The 24,454-nt window shown below is 39.8% G+C and overlaps 1 protein-coding gene across 2 annotated transcripts in view; it reads left to right on the top strand.

The window, feature by feature from the left end:
* The first annotated feature begins 17,342 nt into the window (after positions 1–17,342).
* The window catches only part of Dbx (homeobox protein Dbx), a 35,497-nt gene continuing 28,385 nt past the window's right edge, over positions 17,343–24,454 (top strand). The window contains exon 1 of one of the 2 annotated variants that reach the window (XM_076536569.1): positions 17,343–18,892. In XM_076536569.1, the coding sequence (XP_076392684.1) occupies positions 18,028–18,892 (865 nt within the window). In that variant the 5' untranslated portion in view covers positions 17,343–18,027. The remainder of the gene's footprint in view (positions 18,893–24,454) is intronic. The other variant, XM_012280634.2, reaches the window with a different exon arrangement.

The raw sequence follows: 24,454 nt of genomic DNA, 5'->3' as shown, positions 1-24,454 counted from the left end.
TTGATAATTAAAACCGGAACAGGATCGTATCCGGAGCGTTCGAGTGTATTTACATAACCTGCTTCCGTGCACCAGGTAGCCAACGAAACAGAGACAAGATGGCTAATGTCGCGGAAACTTTTTATTGCCGATAATAAAGCGCCGGATAATTTCGGCATTACTGTTCCACCCGGGGAAAAACTTGCTCCACTTTGTACCTACTAACGTAAAATATCGGTTACATCTTGAATCTTCTTACGGCTTGTACGAAACTTTCGTAATGGAATTCTCTTGTAGCTACTGTTGTACAACATAAGGTATACGGGGTGGTTTAGCACTGTCGCTTTTTTATTTTTGGTGGGGAGTTTTATGAATTTTTATTTTTGGAACATTGGGGATTTGGGGAGTTGAGGATTTGGGAGTTTGAGAAGTCTTGGGAAGATTTGGGAATTTTGGCATTTGGGGGTTTTCTGCATTTGAAGTTTGGAGATTTGGGTGTTTTTTGTATTTGCAATTTGGGGGTTAGAGGACTTGAGAGTTTGGAAGTTTGGGAAATCTCGAGATTTGAGCATTTGAGAGTTTGGAAGTTTGGTGAATATCGAGATTTTGGGATTTAGGAATTTCGGGGATTTTTTGTATTTGCAACTTGGGGATTTGGGGATTTGAGAGTTTGGAAGTTTAGGAAATCTCGAGATTTGAGTATTTAGGATTTTGGGAATTTTATGCATTTGGAATTTGGAGATTTAAGGATTTGAAAGTTTAGGAGTTCGGGGAATATCGAGTTTTTAGTATTTAGGAATTCGGGGATTTTCTACATTTGCAACTTAGGGATTTGGGGATTTGAGAGTTTGGAAGTTTGGGAAATTTCGAGATTTAAGTATTTGGTAATTTTGGGATTTTATGCATTTGAAGCTTGGTGATTTGAGAGTTTGGAAGTTTGGATTATGTCGAGATTTTAGTATTTAAGAATTTGGGGATTTTCTGCATTAGGGATTTGACGACTTGAGAGTTTGGAAACTTGTGACTTCAGAATTTCACAATATGGCAATTTGAAAATTTGGTACTTTGTAAATCTAGAAATTTAGAAGTTCAGAAACTCTAGCGCAGTTAGAATACTTAAAAATTTAAATAATTGAATATTTAAGAAATTCAAGAAATTCAGAAATAAGGAAATACATGACTTATGAACTTCGTAACCCAGAAAGTTCAGAAATTGAAAAATTTTACATCTTATAAATTAGTGAATCTGCCGAATTATTTTGTGTATATTGAAACCCGAAAGAGTCACTGTAATTTCTGAACGACATTTTACCACCCGAATAGTCAATAATCAGAAGAAAATTGATCGAAACCGATAGAATATTCGAGTCTGGTATCCTTCTAACGGTGCCATACGATCCATATCGAGAGGAATCATCTGCTCGGGATTACAAGTAACATGTCGTGATAATGGCTCGATCAAAGTGCCCCTTGGAGTATCTTAAGGGGCCCACGGATGTGATGTTCCATGGGAAGGTCAAACGTACGGTATTATAGTTGCTATCTGTCTTCGCGTATGTATGTCGCTCGGCAGTCAGAAACACTCGTCCAGAAATGTCATCCGCACGCCAACCCTATAAAGGATTTCTATGGATCGGTCGCGTGCCACCAAGTATATGGTCCAACGAGCTGTATGCAAGTAAAAATCGTTGTCTGCATTTAATCCACGAACGATTACATTCGGTACTATTGTAAGTACCTTGCAAGAACCTGGACAATGCTTTTGATATCGAATTTATGATTCATCGAACAAACAGACAATCGAAGTCAAGCGACATTGTATTATGCTGCTGTGGAGGGGAATTTAAATAGGGAGTTTGGAAATATTGGATATTGGAAATTTGGGAATTTTTTAGGTTGAGGATGAGAGATTTGGGAATTTGGGGATTTAGGGACTTGGGAATTTAGGGATTTGAGAATTTAGAGATTTGGGAATTTAGGAATTTGGGAATTTAGGGATTTGGGAATTTAGGGATTTGGGAATTTAGGGATTTGGGAATTTAGGAATTTGGGAATTTAGGGATTTGGGAATTTAAGGATTTAGGAATTTAGGGATTTGGGAATTTAGGGATTTGGAAATTTGGGAATTTGGGAACATGAAAAGGGAAGTTGCAAATTTTGGGTCTTTAGAATTTTGGTATTTAGGAATTTTAGAACTTGGGAATTGAGAGCTGAAAATTTTAGAATGAAGGGTTTGGGGGACTAGGGAATTTGGGGACATCGAAATCTGAGAACCTGAGAATCATAGAATGAAGGATATGTGAAACTAGAGAATTTGGAGATTTAGGAAATTGGGGATTTGGGAATTTGGAAATTTACAAATATGGGAATTTGAAAATTTGGAAATTTTGAAAGTTGCAATCTCCCCAAACTAAAAAGTTATAAAATTTAAAAAACTTGCAACTCTACAAATTTCTCTCTCCTCGTTTTTAATCCCAAAGTACGCTAATACCTCTTAATGAAATAAAAATGAAGCAGTCTATAATGAAACACCCATCTAACGCCCGTAATTTAGTAAAAGTAGAAGAATTAAGACGATACAAAAAAAGAAAAGAAAAAAGGAGATCGAGGGATTGGTACGAGAAGGAAAGAAAGAGAGAGATAGGGTCACGGGTAAATGGAAAACTAATAGGACGTCCCGACAATGGGTTTGGCTTGATTTTCAAGCCGCAATCAGCCGCGGTTCCACGTTTTCCTGGTGGCGTTTGTTGTTTGGTCGCTCGTCAGCCGCAGGCTGCATCGATGTGTACGTCTCTCTTTCTACATTGCCGTACGTACAATCGTTCGGTGGTATTGTGCGGCCGGTTCGAAGGGTAGAGGCTGCATTTTTCCACTGGCACCTGCAGTTTAAATAAACGAACCGCCCACGCTCTTTCTCGCTTTCTCTTTGCCCGGCCGAATGAAAAACGAAGGAATGAAACGACACGACTACGGCAGCCAATCGGCGAAATGCCGGAAAACAGGTGAATCGGACGGTGGATATACGCGTAATTCTACAATGCACGTTTCACCGCTACGTATATACACGACGCTTGCGTGTCGTTCGTTTTTCAGGGCTGTTTTGCCGATTCCCGTTACCGTCGAACAGATCCATCATTATCGTTTCGTTCTCGTTCAATAGAAACATTGTTCCCGCTCTTCTAGCAATTTTCTATTTTATTTTCAGTCGGGACAGATTTCTAGGCTTGTTTTAACATCTTCATCTGGAATCCCTGGTTCTTTTTAACGAATTTGAGAAATTTGGAGATGAAATTTTAGAGTTTCTCTTCAGATGTTAATTTCTGGAATTTTTGAGATTTTAGAGGTTTTGAGTACTACTTTCATAAGTTAGAATTTTTTTAATATAAAACATTTCTGGGAACTTTGAGACTTTTTGAACTTGAGGATTTGAGACTTTTGAATTTTTTAAATTTGGACCTTTAGAATATTATAATTATTCAATTTTGGGGGTTTAGGACTTCTGGAATTTTTCAATTTTAGAAATTTGGAACTTCAAGATCTTAGTTCTTTGGAACCTTGAAATCTTAGAATTTTAAAGTTTTATAATTTTAGGATTTTGAAACTATTAGCACTATGCAGACTTTTGAAACTTTGAACTTATATAATGAAGTTTCAGAATTTTGCATTTTTTCCGAGGCTTTCGGTTTATAGCTCTCCGAATTTCAGTTTTTAGATTTTAAACAATAATCTAATATAAGCAAGTATATTTCCAAATTACTTTCAAAATTGTATATCAGCTTATAGTAGTTTGTGAACCCCTTTAGAAGGTGTTTAATTATTTAGTACTTAACTACTATGTTAAATCTTGCAAACATTCTTCAAAACACTATAAAACTATCGATCTATTCATAATCACATTTCTACACATAACTATTTAATTAGTTAAAATGCCTCATGAATTTTACATAATAAATTTATTGATTTATTTACAATCAGGTAACACTTACTCAACTACTAATCCTACATAATAAGTTTATTTATTAATTACAACTTTAAATATATCAACAATTCCACACAATGTTATAAATCACAATTTTCAACAATTCCATAATAAATCCGTCGACTAATTCATGATCAGGCTCCCGTACATAACGTCCCGTACAACGATATCTTGATATTCCGCTAGAAGGTAGCTTAATTGGTAGATTCAATTCGAAATGGGACGCAATCAGATCCGTTTCCAAGCTATTCCAAGAACATCTGCAGCCATCCCTCGGAGGGATTTGTATTCCTTCCTCTCGATAAAGAGCAAATACCACGTCTGAAATATATAGATATATATATATATCAGCGTGTATCGGCACCGCATTACGTTATGCTTAGACGTGCGCAACAATACAGTCATATAGGTCGGATATAAGCTTCGAGGCTCTTTCATCTTATCGTGGTATCAACGTCAAACGCACCAGACGCTCGACTCGGTTCGCTCTCTGACTGGTTTCCACCCATTCTCATTCTCCGTACGTATCCAGGCCGAGCCAGAAGCCAGTGCCTAAACCTAAACCGTGGTCTGACTGCTTGTAACGTATCGCTTTTCACGATATACGCGTGTACCACGAGCACGAGTGGCAGCTTCGATTTGATTCTGAAAAAAAGTTACAGCTGGTTTGCACGTTTTATGATTTTCCATCGAGCTACACGCTGCCTACTCCAACGACAACGATGGACGTACAGTGCATCAGAATATATATTTTTCTACAGTCTTTATATCTACATAATGTGAAAATTTGAGTAACGTGTATTTTCTCATTTCTACCAATAAAATTTGTTGTATATTTTTGTGTATATTATCAGAAAATTTTCGACCCTAAATAGAGATGCTTATAACGATTACATGCATTACATAAATATGTATGTTTACATCTATTTATGTACATGTGTCACTAGAAAAAAAAAATTGAAAAACAGTACAGGCAATAAATCTTGAATAATCAATGAAATATTAATGAAAGAATTTCTAATATATTCTTAACATCTCTGTTAAATGATTAAGTAAAATAAATAAAAATAATCCAAAAACAATTCGAAGGTTCTATATTGCTTTCGCATGTCAATAGTATTTGGATCATATACACGATTTGCTAGGTAAACAGCAATCATAGTAATAGAAATTGGATCGCGTTAAAGGATATTGCCACAGGGGTTTGACGCTTCCTACACACGCTTTTTATAAGTATTTTCGTTTGCATGCGATGGACTTCAAAGCGAGATTCGTTTCCATGAGCACCCTTCTCTCCTACACGTATGTTCACAATAAGAAATCGAGCCCTACGTATTATGGGATCGAGGTACCACCCGCTGGGTACACGTTCAAAACAGAAGCGGTAAAAGTGAAGAGGTCACGTGCAAGGCAGACGCCGCTCGGAGCTTAGGAACTGTTGAACCGCGTAATTTGAATCTTCTTCAGGAGTGTTGAATCAATGCATTAGGGAAATCCAATTTGTTTGCATTTTGAAGCGTGATACATAAATTATCAACACGTATATATTAACATAATCTAATTTTTCTTTTACTGGATAAACATTTATGGACTAAAGCGTCGACACATGTGCTGCCTCTAGTTAGAATTTTGTAATTTTATTCTACAGGATATTTCATTTGGGATTTAAAGTTCTAAGCATCTTGAAAAATGCGAATTTCAAAATATAAGGATTTGTGATTAACATTTGAGGGTCTGAATATTTATGCATATGAGGGTATGTATATTTAAGAGTGTGGAATTTGAAAATTTGGAAACTTGGACATTTAGCAATTACAAAATTTAATAATATGGGAATTTAAGAACCGTGAAATTCCGTATCCATATCCCAAAGAGAGGTTACCCTCACGTACCTCAGCAAGGCCCACTTCGCCATTTTGTGAGATGAGCACAGTTCTCTCGTGCAATACCAAGAGAATCTAATAAATTTGTCGCGTATCGAAGAGCTATTATATCCAGCAGGGTATGAAATCGGTTCCAGAAGAGTCGCAAATCGCGAGCGAGACGGTAGCCGTCGAGAAAATCGTAGAATCAAATATCCGGCGTGCTTTCACGGTACGCTTCCCTAATTTGTATTGCGTATGGCAGCGGTGCCGAGATATTAGGGGCAGTTATCGCAACGTATTGCTCCTAATCGTTCCACCCTGGCGGTAGCTGCCGTGGGTGGCCGTATATGGATAGAGAAAGAGAGACGAGCGTAAAAGAGAGACCGGGAAGGGTAGAAGGAAGGAGAAAAGAGGGCGATTCGAGGGTTGGTTGAGCCACGGTTAAGCGGAAAGGAGAGAAAGCGTAGGTCGACGATAAAAGAGGAAAAGAGAGGGGAAGAAAGAAAAGAGTAGACGAAAGGTAGACCGAGAGACAGAGAGAGAGAAAGGAGAGAACGATCGGGGAACACAGCGTGCACTGGTGCTTTTGACAGGCCGATGAATTGAATAATCGCAAGTCGAGTCGAGGGGGTCCGCCAAATCTCAGTGCCCAATACGTCGACAGATTATAGATATAGGTACCCACATACGTACACCTATTCGTATACCTAGATCGTGTGCGTGTGTGTTAGACGAGTGAATAGATGTAGGTGGAGGTACACGTCGAAGCTGATCACGGATTATCAGGTTTGTGGAAACAAGTCTGACTGAGTCGAGGGTTAACGATATTATCGCGTACCGCGTGCGTACCGACACTTTGACGTTTCTCGTCGATCAGTTTGAACTTGTCGATGGCATTTTTCCCCGGTAAGCAGGGAGCAGCGTGTATGATAGCGCTAATAAGAGCAACGGTGAAAAAGAAAAATTGGGGAACGACAGGATGATGGCTTTGAAACGCAATGGCGGTTTCACGATGTTTTATCGAATGCTCTGTTCTTTCGATCCTTGATCGTACGATTAATTAAAACTCTGCTTCCTGGAATTCAATAGCAACAGTGATATGCGTGCTATTAACTACTGCGTTAACCTAATTTTCTTTGTAATCTGCAATGTCTAAGAAATATTCTCACCGGGTTGCGTTTTAATATTTTTAGGAAGAAAGAGGTTAATGTTAAAAAGTTGCAAATGAACTGTAGCTCAAATGCAGCAAATAAAGTTGCAAATTCAGCTTAGAAATTTGAGATTTCGAGGCTAAAAATTTTGAAGTTTGTAATTGGAATATTTAAAAATTTATATATTCCAGAATTTCTACGTTTCTAATATTAATTATATTATAATTTAAGTTATCGCAAAGCAAGAAAAGTCAATAGTATACAACAAACACTATGCGAGATCGTGTTAGTGTTACGGTTCTGTTCTTTAATAATAAAAATATTATACTACATCTTTTAATTACAAAGATTAGTGAAAAAGTATTTAATTTCACAGATGCACAAAGTCAGATTACTTTTCCATCAACCCAACACAATTTTTAATCAAATTTCAAATATTAAATAATTTTACATTCTTGATTATTCATATTAGGGAGACTCCCGCGTTCCCCGCCGAATTCCTCCGAACGTTTCCGAACGCAACCCGAGTTCCTAATCATCATATAAAGTCATCATCTTATTCTCACAAATAAACTATCACTAACAACTAAACTTAAAACAAGCCACTCACAGTTTATAATAGTTTATAGAACAACTTACACTTCTTTCATAAATGTAACAGCGACAATCGAGTGTTCGTCGCTTCGGGGAAATGTCATTTAAAGTCGCGGCCCGTTTGAACGGGGCAAAGTTAGAGAAGGAAAGAAGGAAGAAGCGAGAAAGACAGAGGGAATTCGAATTTGACCGCCGTGAAAACACCGTGGCGAGCCCCTCATCGCGCATTAGCTGTCATCGCCTTCATCCGACGCTTTCATCGCCCGCCATGAAACAAATGATCAAAGCGTCAACGCGGATGCTGTGAACGGACCACAGAATCCCCGTTCGTGTCCTGTTCGATAAAGGCCTGGAACCACATCATCCTAGCACTTGGCCCGTCCTATATCCATCGCGGTCAGATTTCATTCGATCCGCGTGTAATTGGCATAAAAACCACATTTTAAATTCCCGTCTGAACTAAACGCGCGAGCCCACCGTTGCTCGTTCTCGTCGTGTTTAATTAATTCCCCTCGAGATTTTCAGACATAAAATGCTCAGCGAACGAGCGAGGTATCGGGGTTAATTAAGCCGCGGCATAATGGGATATCGTTTAGTTATAGTTTTATTAATTTATCAACCGGCCAAAGGCAGCCGTTTCGAAATCGCTGTATGAATTTAAAGTGGATCGAATATAAATGTTAAGGACGGATTAGTTAACGTAATTATTTCTTTTATTTGTCGATCGAAAGTGTCAGATTTAAATCTTCGAGAAAAATAAAGGTTTAATACTAATTTTACTTATTTTCAGATTAGGAAATTTTATCATGTACCGATTCCCTATACGACCTGTACCATATGCAACGAGTATTCGATATGCAAAGATTGTCCGAAAATTCCCACGTATCAGAGGGTGTCGATTAAGAAAATTCTGTCGCCTGTTAAAGACTGCGAGAAAAAATATATATTTGTTAAATGATTTATGGCAAGCGCGTGTTTACGTTGGATCTGTACGAGACTTGACAAATAAAAGCTCCTTCGTTGACCCGTATCTCGAGGTACAGGCTACTCATGATGGTCCACGCGTCGAACCACAACCCGTAATAAATTTACTCGCGACAAAACTAACCACGTCGTTATTACTTTTACTTCTTTTCTTCACTTAATAAAAATAAATTTGACTACACTAATAATCAAGCAAAGTACCAAAAAATAATCGATGAAAAATTTGACAAAAGTGATCATAATAAACAATTGCAATAAATCAGCTAATTATAGAAGCTTAATATCAGGCGAAGAAACAGCGTATCACCGATGAAATTTCAGAACGTTCACATACATGTTCCCTTTAACAAGGTTGTAAGTAATGAAGTAACGAGTCCCGGTCGATGACAGCGTAATTAATTTCACTCGCAGAAAATTGCATAATGAAATGCTGGAAGTGGGTATACGCACATAATCGTTCTCGTGCGTGTCAAACGATGCCGAAATGGCAAGAACAATGCTGGTGTAGGAAGCGAAGCTGCGATTACCGTTGATTCTCGTCGTCGTACGTGCGAAACGGGCATACGTGTGCACGTTGTGCAAATTGTCAGCGAAAGAGAGAGAGAGATGGAAAAGCGGCGAAGGAACACGGGACAGAAAGGACAGAAAGGGTCGAACGACTGAGAGAGAGAAGTATTTCAGTAAAGCGGAGGCGGAGACAGATTTTAGCCGGGCAACGCGTGTGACGTGATATTAATTAACACGAACCCTTCGAGTCTCTCTGTCTCCTCCTCTCGCTGTTCTCTCCCTTTTTCTCTCTTTCCGTAATTCATGTATTCACCCTTGGAGGTGTGCGGCTGAGAGTTCAAGTGTCACGCAAGGCGCACACATCCCACAACCAGCGGAAACTGGAAAGGTTCCTGGCAGCCGAAACAATTTGCAACTCGCCTTGATGCCTGGCTACGATGGACAGACTGTAATTTCATCGTTCATTCTCATACATGTACGAACTTCCTTTTCGGTTAGATTAATATCAAATTGGGTCGTTTGAACGGCTGCTGTAAGATACGTCGAGGGTTACGGATGTACCATGAGCAATTTAGGATATGGCGATATAACGAGAGGATATTACTTACTGGTTTTTGAATAATTAATTCATAGATGTATAGTCACGCATTTGGAAATTTTAGGGAACTGAGTTGGAGAATTGAAAATTCTGGAATTTGGGAATTTTTAGAATTTTAGAGATTTTGAAGATTTCAGAATTTTTCAATTTTTTGGATTTCTCATATCACCTCTAAATGCACATACCCCTAAATCTCAAAATTTATAGTTTATTAACAATAACATCAATTTAGTTTTAACTACGCCTCACTGCAATATTCTCATATATAAAATAGAAGTAGAAGAGTTAGAAGTTAGATACGAAATGCAATTTACTCAGATATGAGAATAGACGAAATATATTTGATTTCAAATATGAAAATCATTCACATAACCATTTCCGAAGAGAGTACGATAGAAAAAGGAAGGGAAAGAATGTCAATTATTTGGTTGGATGTTCGCACGTCGAACGCGTATGTTAAACCATGCCACCGTGGAATAATGTCGTGCACGGTGGTCACGTATGTCGTTCGAAAGAAAATGTAACGAAAGAAAAAAACGACGTTTCGCCGTTTACTGGGCCGTTCTGAAAGGATCGACGGGGAAAGGGTGAGAAAACAATTTTCAGCTCGCTCGTGCCCGGCCTTCGAAACGACGCTTATCGCCGCTCATAGACACGTTCGCACAGTTTTTGCCTGCCGTCCAGCAGCACGAAAGCTGCTGCTTTTAAAAAAGCTTCGCGCGTTCGCAGGCATGATTCACGCTACGAATCGGCACCATTGCGGAAGCTTTTTCCAGTCCGCGCTCTGTGTTTTCGCTTCACCTGCACCCGTGCTATGCGCGTTTCTCATCTCACTGACTCTCTTATGAAACGTTCCTGAGATTTAGTTTTATAAATTATTTGCAACAAATAATACATTCAATATGCATGAAAATGTTGCTTTCGAAAATTTGTTTGGAGCAGTTCGTAGGGGGAAATTCTGAATTGGTGGATTTTCAGATTTCTGAATTTACAAATTTCAGAGTTTCAAAATTTCAGATCTTCAGAATTTCAGAATTTTAGAATTTCAGAATTTCAGAATTTCCAAATTCCAGAGCTTCCAAATTCCAAAATTTCCAAATTCCAGAGCTTCCAAATTCCAGAACTTCCAAATTCCAAAATTTCCAAATTCCAGAACTTCCGAATTCCAAAATTTCCAAATTCCATAATTTCCAAATTCCAAAATTTCTAAATTCTAGAACTTCCAAATTCCAAAATTTCCAAATTCCAGAGCTTCCAAATTCCAGAACTTCCAAATTCCAAAATTTCCAAATTCCAGAACTTCCAAATTCCACAATTTCCAAATTCCAAAATTTCTAAATTTTAGAACTTCCAAATTCCAGAGCTTCCAAATTCCAAAATTTCCAAAATCCAAAATTTCCAAATTCCAAAATTTCCAAATTCCAAAATTTCCAAATTCCATAATTTCCAAATTCCAAAATTTCCAAATTCCAAAATTTCCAAATTCCAAAATTTCCAAATTCCAAAATTTCCAAATTCCAAAATTCCAAATTCCATAATTTTCCGAGTTCCAAAATTCCCAAGATTCCCAAAATCCCAATATTCTCAAAATTCTAAAAATTGCAAAAATTACAAAAATGACAAAAGTTGTAACTTTAAAAAAATTAGAAATAGTTCAAAATAGCCAAAATAAAATAATCCAAAAAATAAAGTTTGCGACTGTAGCATAGGAGTTAACACGTCCCGCAGCATACGAAGAGCAAAAATCTTAAATTTCGTGTAGGATATGTATGTATACGTAGGATGTACATCGATATAGCAGGAAAGTTCTCATTTCACCGAGATATCGGATTTTCCTCGGCCACCCTCCTTTCCCTTCCACTCCTTTTCTTCTTTATTATCCTTCTATACCAACTTCCTCTCGTACCGTTCTTTATCCCAAACAAAGCAATCTCGAACCCGTAGCGACAGCCCCTACGTGCGACTGCTAGGTGACAATTTATATACCCGCCCACCTATACCTAACAACTTACTCACTCGATACGTCTTTCTCGCGCGAGGCTGCAGACGGTTTCACAGTTTTGTGCCTCATCGTTTGTTATCAAAAACTATCGACTTCATTCTATCTGTTCCATTCTCCGTAAATTCAGATCGATGATACAAATCATTTTGTGTTATGAGTAATGTAGTATTTAATTCACATGCGTCGCTATACCATTATTGGTAATCGATGTATAATGAATCTCGGTTGGATATAATTAGGATGAAAAACGGGTCGGTATGTGATTAATTGTGGGATCATAATAATTATTTGAACTAGAGAATTAGATTGATAATTAATATCATGTTAAAAAATTCATTTTTGGTGAATTTAGCAAGAAATTTGTAGGTGGGTTTCTACCAGTGATTATCGATATCTTATTGAGCAGAACGTGGCAATGATTTTGTTAAAGCAAGCTTTACAATTTTTTTTTGCTTGAACTTCAGTTCTAACCTAATCTAACATATCACATAATTTAATCTTTTAAATCTATTTGTACTGTACTCTATGATAAAATTCGTTCTAACTGCAGGTAAAAATAATTCAATTTATTTGACCAATTCATAATTGGATTAGATTATGCTAGGTTATATTAAACTTTAAATGAGAATAAAAATATTTGATCGATAAAACAACATATGTCTTATTTCAATTATACTCGTTGGTTTTAGCAATGCCTTCCCAAATACTCATTCGCTTCAACGATACCGAATTGTCTTTTCCTTAACAACTTCGATATTACCGATATTTATCGATAATTTAACGTCAATAATAGTTCAGATAAAAATCCAAAAAGGAATGTATATTTTTAGAATATAATGGAATATAACTACAATGAAAAGGAAGCGACTGCGATTATAGCTCGTAAAATCTGCGATTTATAAAATCGTGCAGCAATAAGAAGTTATTAGGACAACGTATTAAAGTCGATACGTGTACTTAATGCCGCGTTATTGAGTAAGGGGATGAATGTATCCAATAAAGCCGATTTCACGCACGTTTCTTCGTATCCGATACGCGCAACAATAAACGTGACACACTCGTACGATGCTGCCAGTCGACGACGATGGAAAATATACGAGTATTATACACACATGGACGGCCTGTTACGGGACGAGAGACATAAGTCGGTGGCGTCATATGCTTATAACTGCTCCCTATCAGAATAATATTATTACTCGACCGCCCCGCGATTATCCTTCTTCACGCGAGACGTCGTTCCGTCCCTTTCGTGCGATCCTGAAAAATTATTATGTTACGTGAAAAACGTGTCGGATCGAAAGCTATCGAAACTTTTGTGGTCGAGATTGAGCGCGGGGTATTTTATGACCGACAAATTTCCATATTTGCAAATTTCATAATTTAGACATTTTTTTATTCTATTTCGAATTTATGAATTTTGTTATTCCCAGAATATAAAACTTTTAATTTTCGAATTTTTGTATTTTCGAATTCTGCAAATTCGATCGTTTCCAAATTACTGTATTATCTAATTTCTATATTTCCGGATTACTATATTACCTAATTTCTACATTTCTAAATTATTATATTATCTAATTTCTATATTTCCAAATTACTATATTTCCAAATCCCTATTTCCCCGAATTCTTTTATCTGCAAATCTTGAAATCTCTAAATTCCTCTATCATCAAATTTCCTCATTTCGCAATCTCAATAGTTCGAAATTTCTATGTCCCCAAATCTCATATATTGCCAAATTCCTATATCCCTAAATTGCTATCTCCCCTAATCCCTATATTCTCAAATTGCTATATCTCCAAATCCCTATATCCCCAAATTGCTATATCCCCAAATCGCTATATCCCCAAATCGCTATATCCCCAAATCCCTATATCCCCAAATTCCTATATCCCCAAATCCCTATATCCCCAAATCCCTATATCCCCAAATTGCTATATCCCCAAATCGCTATATCCCCAAATTGCTATATCCCAAAATCGCTATATCCCCAAATCGCTATATCCCCAAATCCCTATATCCCCAAATCCTTATATCCCCAAACCGCTATATCTCAAAATTGCTATAACCCCAAATTCCTATATCGCCAAATTGCTATATCCCCAAATCCCTATATCCCCAAATCCCTATATCCCCAAATCCCTATATCCCCAAACCGCTATATCCCCAAACCGCTATATCCCCAAATCCCTATATCCCCAAATCTCTAAATTTCCAAATCCCTTTTTCAAATTCTCCAAATAATCAAATTTCAAAACCCACGATACATTTGAAACCCTAAATCTTGAAATTTCCAAAGCTTGCCGTGTCTACCGTGGCTTTCATCATGACGCTTCTTCCTTTTCTCATTCAAACGAGTCGCAACCTTTCGAGTCCCAAGAATATTGAAGTTTCTACCGGCACGCCGCCCGAATCGCCGAATTATCGTCAGTATTTTACATGTTGACGGAGAATAATTTGATCCTCGGTCGTACAACTCATCGGTTGTAGAACTTGCCGCTTAAATATCAATTTGTAAGAGACGGTTGCCCTTATTAGCATTAGCCCGGCGTGGAGCGTAAAGAAGTTTCGGGCACGACGACAGGAAAGTTCCAAGATGCAAATCGAGAGTAATATCGCGAAGATTCTGCTAGAGTAAAAGGTTCATACTTTTCGTATCGTTGACACTTAACTGCTCTTCCCGTTAAGACGTTAATTGCGTTACTAATTAAGCGACAGTTAACCTAAGATGCGAGATGATTAGTATTATCGTTCCTAGAAACGCTTTTTACAATCTTTTTAACTCTCACATTTTATTCTTAATGTAACTGGTCACATTCAGTGTAGCGTATTTTGTTGCTTGAAGAATTGTTATCGTCAATGTAAATTGTTAAACTTTCTAACAGTATCAAAAACTGGAAATTTAATAAAAAGTGGGCTAAAAAAAATTTACGCTTTACAAAGAGGTACTATAACTTTTTCAATATGAAACTAAATAAGTGTATGTATTTAGCAATTGCTAAACGAACCGGCATGCGTTTCAGTTAAAAAACTGTAGGAATTTAAAATTCGTGCAGACGCACAGTGGATTAAAGAATTCCAGCGAGCAAGAAGAAAAAGGTGGAGCACTTTACGCTCAAAAACCACATTATTCGCCCATTTTGAAACTTTGATATCCCATTCCGGGCTGGTTGGATGAATGAATAATTATCTCCGGCTGGTACAAAACGAATCTTTTTTCCTGTTGGGTCCTCTTTTCCGTGAGACTACTACTAATACTACGGGAAGGCGCTCCGCGGCGAATCCACCCCCAATTTATATAAGCCGTGGCAACCTCAACCCCGGAACTCTTATAATAATTCCACGATTCCCCATCCACGAAAGCGGCGATGTTCATTTCATTATTTTTTTCCTTCTCCGCTTTTGCCTTTGGTTCCTCTTCTTCGGAGCATCGCCACTGTCGGCCCGTCGTCTCACCCCCGTACCAACCCCCCGTTCCAGCCACCCTCGACACTACCGAGGCACCACCACCATCCATGCTGAGAGGGTGATAAGTCGTGACGTCGACGAGGTAGAGGTGATTCCGAAGGGTAGGCGTGGCCGTGGCATCCCACCCTCTGCGAGGGGGTGCGAGGGGTCGAATCGAGAGGAAAGGGTGGCTCGTGGTACGCTCTCGTTGGTTGCACCACCCTCCACCATCACGTGGCACAGGCAACCCTCCTGGTGGACCTCGCTATAGAGGCTGGAAAATCGTGTAAGAAAAAGCACCGAGAATCAGAGTCGATGGACCACCCCTCCTGTTTTCGCGACCCTTCGCTGCTAGACGATTCTACTTAAGCTTCCAATATATTCTCCACTCTTCTACTATCCTACTTTCTCCGTCGTTTACTTCTTCGCCGATATTGTTATTTGCGCCTGTTTCGATGACCCGATGGGGAAGGGCTGGCTTCGAGGATCCTGTCTTCGACACGATCGTTTCATATTATGTCGACGCTGGGATACGTGCTAACCGATGTACATGCCAAGACTCACAGCATTATGATACTCGATAATTTAATTAACCGCGTCGAGATTAAATTTACCGATTTGACAACTGTGATCGATATTATGCGACAGACTTTGGCGATACGTATGTCGGAGAAGGGTTGCATTTATACGTAACCATATCTTTAACAGTTATGATATTATTGTTTCGATGGTATCAAAATAGTACAAAGATTGTCTTTGTGCTAAAATTATCTTCTTGAAGTTTTTGAGGCCATGGAACACTAATGTATTTTCACATATAAGTTTTGTTGCAGTAAGACTGAGTTAGTTTAATTTTTAGATGTATTTCGAATGATAATACTATGAAAAAAAAATATACACTCATATGTAAAAATATCATTGGTGACTTTGAAACCCGTGATAATATTGAATATAATACAAAAATATAAAATATTATTATGAATATTACAAATGAAAGAGACAAGAGTAAATTCAAAAGTTTAAAAATTGGCAAGTTTAAAAAATTATAAATTTGTAAATCTCTAAATCTTTAAACTCTCAAATTAAAGATGTTAAAATTTCCATGAATATCGAACACCGTATCAGAACACCCCAGTGCCCTTTCAAACGGGCTCTCAATCTGCCCATCACCGTTGTAACCCAGTGAAGTTCATATATAACACTGTAGAATCAATGAAGTCACCTTCAGTAACTTCGAAATCTGATGGTGGATCGTCGCCAAGTAGTTTCGTTAATCTCCCGGTTATTATTAATATTATTATTATAACCGTTATTATCATCCCCGATGCCGCAATCGTTATAACCGTTATAACGTCGTTTTAAGCAGGAGAAAAGTGGCCGGGCGAGCGACGCCGGTATAATTATACCTATAAGAAAATCACATTGCGCGAAACGATCTGGTACAACACGTACGCCCCCACGCACACCTAAACACGTATATAGAATCATAGGAAAACAGACGTGCAACGGTACCTAACCACACCGATAAAACTGTACACGTATGCCGGGTGTTGATGTTAGTGAGAGATAATAATGTTGATAAGGGTGTAGAGAGTACCGCTTCGGCAACCCCTACTGGCGGCCTCATGGAACGAATATAAGAGCGAAAAGGACGTAGCAAGACAACGAAGGCCGGAGAAGAAGAAGAAGAAGGATACGCGGAGCGTGATCGAGAGGGAGAGAGAAACGGGGGGATGAAAGAAAGAAAGAGTGAGAGAGAGAAAACACGCGATTCAGAGGGGTGAGTAGGCGTGGTCATGGACTACCCTCGAAGCAGACGATTGGACGGACCGTTGGTCGGCTTCGTCAAATAAAATCCAATCGTTAGGAGCAAAGGAATTCGAGTCTCCTAGCTTTTTTCCTCCCTTGCCACTTGGCGAGCCACCCCTGCTACGTTCGTGCTTCCCACCCCGCTCTTTGCTCCTTCGCTCCGTCCCTTCCGTTACCTTTAAACGGGGGGAGGGGGTGCGCGCAGCGCCGTTTGATGGGAGTATGATTTTATTACGGCATTACCGAGCGAGCCAAACCCCGAATTGCTCGGCTTATAGTCTGTATTATCTCACCTAAGAGGGAAAGAGGGATGGGGCACACCAGGTTTCAGAGGGGTGGCAACACACTCCGTTCCCCTTCTATGTACATATAAGCCACTGCCTATACGTTGAAGGGGGTTGTTTCGAGGAGCCAGCGAACGGCCAGGGGCGAGAGGGGCGGAAGAGTGGTAGCTATATGCCTTTGTCGGCTTTCATTCGAGGGTTGCACGCTCTCACGTTGCGCTGCCACGCTCCGAGCAGCCCTTCTCTCTCTCTTTCCGTCCCTCTTTCTGTCTGTCTCTGTGCTCGCATGCACGTCAGTTGACATTCCGCTGCCGAAATCGCACGTTCCTTCTCGAGCCACCGCACCGTTTCGTGACAGTTCCCTTGCGCGGCCATGTGAAATGGCCCACGTGCGGACCTTGTGTGACCATCAGTGAAACGATGCCATGCCGCGCGATCGTCGATTGAAGAATCAATTTTTATCCGTTAAACGTGTTAATGGAGCCGGGAACAGCAGTGCGGTTCGTTTGACTTTCCGGTTGTCTTGTTCGTTGTGACCGCGAGGAATATGTAACGTCGTTCTCGAGCATCGTGTCTAATATCCTTTACTATCCTTTAGGAACCTTAACTATCTCGTTTCCGATTCAAGGTCAACGGTAAGTGTCCGGTAAAGTAACATTTGATCAAGTGCAACAAATGGAAAGATCGGTAAAAAAGGATTTACGATCACGCTCGATTATCGTTGATAATCTGTCAAGTCGCTGAAGAGAAGTGCAAAAGCATCGAGTGAGCGGGAAAGAGCCAACCGGGTGTGAGTTTGGGGTGCGGGTTGGTAGGCCAAGGAGTCGTGATATGTTTCCTTCGTCAGCGGCGATGCTGAAGAATCTGCAACAAAGTGCAATGACCTCGCCCTTTTTGATGGAGAATCTGCTCCAGAGTAAGGCATCGCCCGGCGCTGATCTGACCAGCTTGACCTTGAACTGGGCAGCGAGTTTGGTCGCGAGACAACGCGAAAGAGAGTGCGAGGCGAACCTGAGGATCTCTCGGGAGAAGGTGTCGCCTTCGAGCGCGAATCAGGAACAGTTGGATCAACGCGGATCCTCGGCTGGTCCACGTGGTTCCGATCGAGGGAATCCGATGATCGACTGCAGGGATCATCAGAGAAGTTCCGGGAGGAACGATCGGATACAAATGCTGCGACAGAAGGATGAGATGGAGAGGAATCAGATCGCTTACGCGGACGTGAAGAACGAGAGGATCGACGGCCACGTGATCGTCGATCGATTGTGCGCGATGGAGAGGCTTTGTAACGAGAGGATCGAGAATCGATCGAACTCCGGTGTCGATTCGTGCAATTCGAATGCCGACGAGGACCCGACCAGCATCGAGATGGACAGCGGGCTTCAAGGGGATAGGGAAAAGGACGACGGGATGCTGGCCGGTGAACGGGTGACGACGTTACACCCGGACAGACGGTACGACCTTGGATGCAGAAACGTCATGCACACGTCCGACGAGATGACGATTCAAGGGGAGAGAGAGGTGGCGGTTGAGCGTGTCGTCGACAGGATAGGTGAGAGAACGATCGCCTGTTCCTGCGGGGATGAACAGTGCTTAGGACCCGCATGCAGGACCATCCAGGAGAAGGAAAAGCCGCAGCTCAAGTTCAGCGTCAACGCTATACTCGGTGGCAATCATGACAGGCGACCACATTCCGGTAATTTGCACTAACTTAGACACTCTTTGGCACTCGCAATTAGTTTCGTGTACGTCTAGTTTTACGCTTCGATGTGCTTTGAACACATTTTTTGGAAAAAACGAGAAAATATTTTTCAAATATCGATGTTGATATATTTTGCTGCTTTCAATTTTTACAATTTTTACTCTGGAATTATTTAATACAAAAGATGCTAAGATATGTTTTGAACTGTCTTCTATACGGTGGTTTCAATTTGCATATTCTAAATAACTTGTCACAATGTACTGTTTACTTCAAAATATGCAAATATCTTGAATTTTGAGTAAAAACACCTTTATTAGGCCTTAGTTATAGTTAGCAATAGTTATCAATACTTAGCAAGTAATTTTGCTTTGGTTCTTGATCTTGAAGTCTCTGAAATGCAGCAATCTACAAAAAAGTGCATGCACTACAAGTGTTTCTCTAAAACATGAATCTTTTGGATAAAAGACTTTTTCTTACAACACACATTTTAAATATTCGGAGTAAGCATGTTGAGTGAATCATCCTAGATATTATAAATAAAATTATAAAAATCTATACACAATTAGAGAATGTTTATTCCATGAAATCAAAATATATCCCACTGTGAAACAAATTTTGCAAACGAACCACTTTTATGGAAATAAAAGAATTATTCTATTAAAAATAGTTGATATAAATCAATACACTATATCAACATATTTTAGAGAAAATATATTAGTTTACTCCCTAAGAAGTTATTGAACTTCACATAATAATATGGAGCATAGAGTACCAAATCGTTATTACTTTCACTTCAAATGACTTAATAAGTCAATCTAATTCAGTACGCAAAGTTTTATACAGTGCCTCCAGCCGGATTGGGAAGTCATCATAAATCTTTAATCACGTTCTGATTTTCCCAATTTTACTATTTTTGATTTGAAAAAGTATAAAAAATTTGTAGAACAAAATTATCGTAGTTCCAATAATAGTCATACATTTTTTGATGGAAATAACGTTCGATCTTACAAATTCAGACGTAGTTCGATTTTCCAAATTCAAATTCCACATTTAAATAATTGACCCAATTTTTACAGATTCATATAATTGGTCTGATTAGTTTGATTTTCCGAGTTCGGACCATTTATCCAAATTCAGATATGCTGTGGAGTCGTTCAAAAAATTCTAGCGGGTTTCAATATCTGTACGTCTTTTGTTAACAGAAAAAGCGTGAACCCGATGTAATAAAGCTAGAGAAAATGAAAGGATCGAAAGAATGTTATTCCAGCGGTATTTAGAGTGTTGAAACAAAGCTCACCACAAATCAGTGTCGGCAGCAGACTTCTGTCGTCGGTCCCTAAATCTCATCCGCACACCCTCAAGACGAGTCGCAGCGTGCGTGCAGGGTGGAGCAGGACGTCAGCTGGTCCGCCACTTACCTTCACCCCAATATTAAGCCCTTACGATTGGTGCCTATAATATTAGACAACCGGCAGGACCCAATGATGTATTACCGTGCCTCTTATCGCGTTTCCTTATTCACAGTAATCCCGGCGACGCGATGTCCACGCGAAATTGAACGGACTATTACCGGACGTTTAGATTTATCGTCGCAATCGAACCAGTAACGTAGTCGTTCAAACGGAATCATTTTATCAAATTATTTGAGCACTTTTTCAGTTTTTAAATTTATTTCTCTTCTACTGTTTCAATATTGAAAGTTTCATATGTTTTGCGGACGGTCAATCAATATTTCAGGATTTTCATGATTTTGCACTCATACTTTTGCTATTTGCGATGAAACTTTTTAAGTGAAAAGTTGATTGAATTTTTTTTAAGTATTATTTTTCTATTAATTGCTATTATTGTAGTTTATATGTTACATAATATTAAACATTCGATAAGAAAATATTTATTTTAAATTGTTGCATTAAATTGAATGGTGAGTGTAACCTTTCGAGTGCAAAGGGTTAAACAAATTTTAATTATTATTTTACATTTTATCATTACATTATATTGAAAATGTAGTAATAATCTATAAGTCGTTTCTTTAAATATATTTCTAACACAGAAGAAGAATACATCCACTCTTGTTGTTATCATTGATAAAATATTTTTTCTTCCTAAAATTGAATCTTGTAACAAAGGGGTAATGTTCACGTTCGTCTCCAACCACGAACATCTTATTTTCTATTATTTTCATTTTAACAAAAAAAAAAAAAACAAAGACTCAGGAACTCGAATCATTATACTGTACATCAACCATACAATCTCTCGCATCGCTATCATCCTTTTTTTCCAACCCCCGCCTCCCCACGCACCTCCCTTCTCTACCACTAACGAGTGATTGACACGAGTCGATAAAGTTCATGCACGTACGATAAATACATAAACGTGTACAGTGAACAAGCGAGACAGAGAGAAGGAGGGGGTGGGTCGGTGGTGGTGTAGTATAACAGGGGAGGGAAACGAGGTGGTGGTTCATCAGGGGATGAAGGTAGATAGGTGGAGAGGCAAATGTTGCATTTAACATTGGCGGATTGCATGCATGCGCCTGGTAGAAGAGGAGCGCAGGTTGATTAAAGAGAGAGGGTAGTTCGGGGAAATTTGGTGCGCTCGAAATACACGGGGTGGGGTTTCGTGCATTTGTCGGATAGCGGATGCATTGACCGTGCCACGTGCATGTGTTACATCCCTCCCCCGAAAACCCTCTCTGCCTCTTGTGTGAATCCATCGCCTCCGATAGACCCTCCAGCGTCCGCGAGCTGTCCCCCTGAAAAACCCACCCCCTCGCTATTATCGCTCGCTTCGCTCGGTTTGTACGTCATGTCGAAATGTTGTGAAATAATTGCGCGAAAAAGTGATTGGCAACAAACTCGAAATTCATCGACGGACGCGAGCGAATACCGGGACGGTACCGGGCGGGCGGACGGGGGCGGGCGAGCGGGCAGGAGGTTCGACGGGGGGTTGGGAGGAGGGCGCCGGGTCTGGAGTGGATGGGCGTTTGACGGGAGAGCGACGTTAAATTTAGCATTTTCGCCAATCGTTGTGCGATTTACCAGGTACTCGCACTCTTTCTCTCTGTTAGCCTCGCTCTTTCTCGCCTTTCCGCCTATCCCGAATGTCACACGCTTTTATTCAACCCCTCCCGGACTCCTCCGACCTCCCCCCCCCCCCTTTTTCTCGTTGTTGTTTGTCACTATTATTGATATTTTTCGATATCGAGCGTGACACCGTGCGAGACTCGAGTAGATGGATGGCGAAATGCATATAACCGGCGTTGTTTTGTTTCACCCTGTTTTAATAGAGCTTTTTTTCTCGACGCGGCGCAGATTTAGTATTTCTTTTTTCGAATCGAGACTTTTTAACCTGTTAACCGGAGAGGACGAGATAACTCGCCATTGGAAATGTACTCGAAATTCGTGTAACGTAATGTGTGGGAAATGTAGCTTGTTTGTCCTCGTGTTCGACGATTATGGGCAGAGCAGGAAAGAATTTGTCAGGAATTTGACATCCAGAAATTTCAGAATTTAGGAGTTCTTGGAATTTTAGAAATTTGGGTATGTAGGTAATTTAGAGATATCTGAAACATAGAAATTTCAGAATTTGACAATTTGAGAATTTGAAGATTTGTAACTATGTAAATTGAATATTTGATGATTATTAAAATTAAGAATTTAAGACTGTTTTATGTAACATAGAAATTCGAATAATTTAGAGATTTAAAAATACGGAGAATTTCCTTACAATTCAGTAGAATGAGAAAACAATAAAGCCGAATTTCAGAAAACCCACACTCGCTCATACTAATCAAACGCCATTACCATCAATTTCCGCGCAATTATCTTTGAAATTAATATTATCAATATCAACCGAATATGACACGAATGCGTGACATACGCAGCGACCACATTAAATTCCCTCTATGATTCTATGATGTTCCAGTGATCGTCTCTTGAACTCTCGATCGAGTTATCACGTCAGACGCGATAAACTGCCAGTGCACATCAGCTCGCTAACCATGCGCTAAGACAAACATCCTTCCCCATTACGAATAGGAACACGTCGTTTCCTGCCGTGCATAAATCGTCGAACTCCCCATTCATCGGGGTAAACCTGCAGCGGTGTCTACTTAATAATGCATCAAATACCCTAATCCCAAAGAATAACCACCGATATGTTGTACCTCGGTTGCGTTAGATCAAGTCCAAAAGGGAAAAAAAGCGAAAAAGGGAGGGTCTTTGAGCCCGGCCATAAAAAAGAGCACAACCTCTAACAACTGTAACAACACGCGAGCTGGATCTGTTCTGGATATCCTCGACAGGCTGGAGATTTAATCTTTCATTTTATTTAGCCGGCTTGGTTAGAGCGAAAGAGAAAGAGTCGCGAAGGGGAGCCGTAAGGAGGTGGAGCAGCTTAAAAAACGATTCCCATTCAGTGTTTCCGTTGGAGGTTAAGCCGTTATTAGTTGGCCAGGGATTCTAACCAGGGACCTCCTCTTATTGGCTGGCTACGAAAACAACGATAAAAGGCGATGAGTATTTTATGGGGTACACCGGCACAATAGGACGTCGTGTATGGGCCATTGTTAAAGCATTGTCTGGATGAACGCAAGGCAAACCTCTCTTTCTCCTCTTCGTCGTTCGATTCTGGCTTCTTGGTCGTCGTAGAACGTACAGGCTCCGTGGCTCTATTATTTTATTATTTTCAAACACGTCAGCCCTTTCTCTTTTTTCTCTCTTCGTTTTCTTTTGTCGGGCACAGTGGGCGTGGCGAAACGATTGTGAACAAGTATGTTACAAATATGCCGGATTACTTTTCTTGGACGTGTGTGAATGATTGTATAAAGAGTAAAATTAAACTCGTCAAGGCTCGTTAGAAATCGTTTATCTTCGGATATTGGAATTTTGTTCGTTTTCTGTATTGACAGAACAACTTTATGTCGCCTCGCGTTATATCACCATGCGTTAATACATTCACACGTTATTGTTGAAATGCGTTAATGTCGGTATGTGTTATGTCGCCACGCATTATACCGCCACGCGTTATATCGTCATGCATTATACCGCCACGCGTTATATCGCCACGCATTATACCGCCACGTATTATATCGCCACGCGTTATATCGCCACGCGTTATGCCGCCATGTATTATATCGCCACGCGTTATATCGCCACGCGTTATATCGCCACGCATTATACCGCCACGTATTATATCGCCACGCGTTATATCGCCACGCATTATACCGCCACGCGTTATATCGCCACGTATTATACCGCCACGTATTATATCGCCACGCGTTATATCGCCACGCGTTATACCGCCACGCGTTATATCGCCACGCATTATGCCACCACGTATTATATCGCCACGCGTTATACCACCACGCGTTATACCACCACGCGTTATATTGCCACGCGTTATATCGCCACGCATTATACCGCCACGCGTTATATTGCCACGCATTATACCGCCACGTATTATATCGCCACGCATTATACCGCCACCTATTATATCACCACGCGTTATATCGCCACCTATTATATCGCCACGTGTTATTCCTATATATTACACACT

The sequence above is a fragment of the Megachile rotundata genome, chromosome 1 (assembly GCF_050947335.1).
Source record: "Megachile rotundata isolate GNS110a chromosome 1, iyMegRotu1, whole genome shotgun sequence".
NCBI classification, from domain to species: domain Eukaryota; kingdom Metazoa; phylum Arthropoda; class Insecta; order Hymenoptera; family Megachilidae; genus Megachile; species Megachile rotundata.
This window is presented reverse-complemented; position numbering and strand designations above follow the sequence as displayed.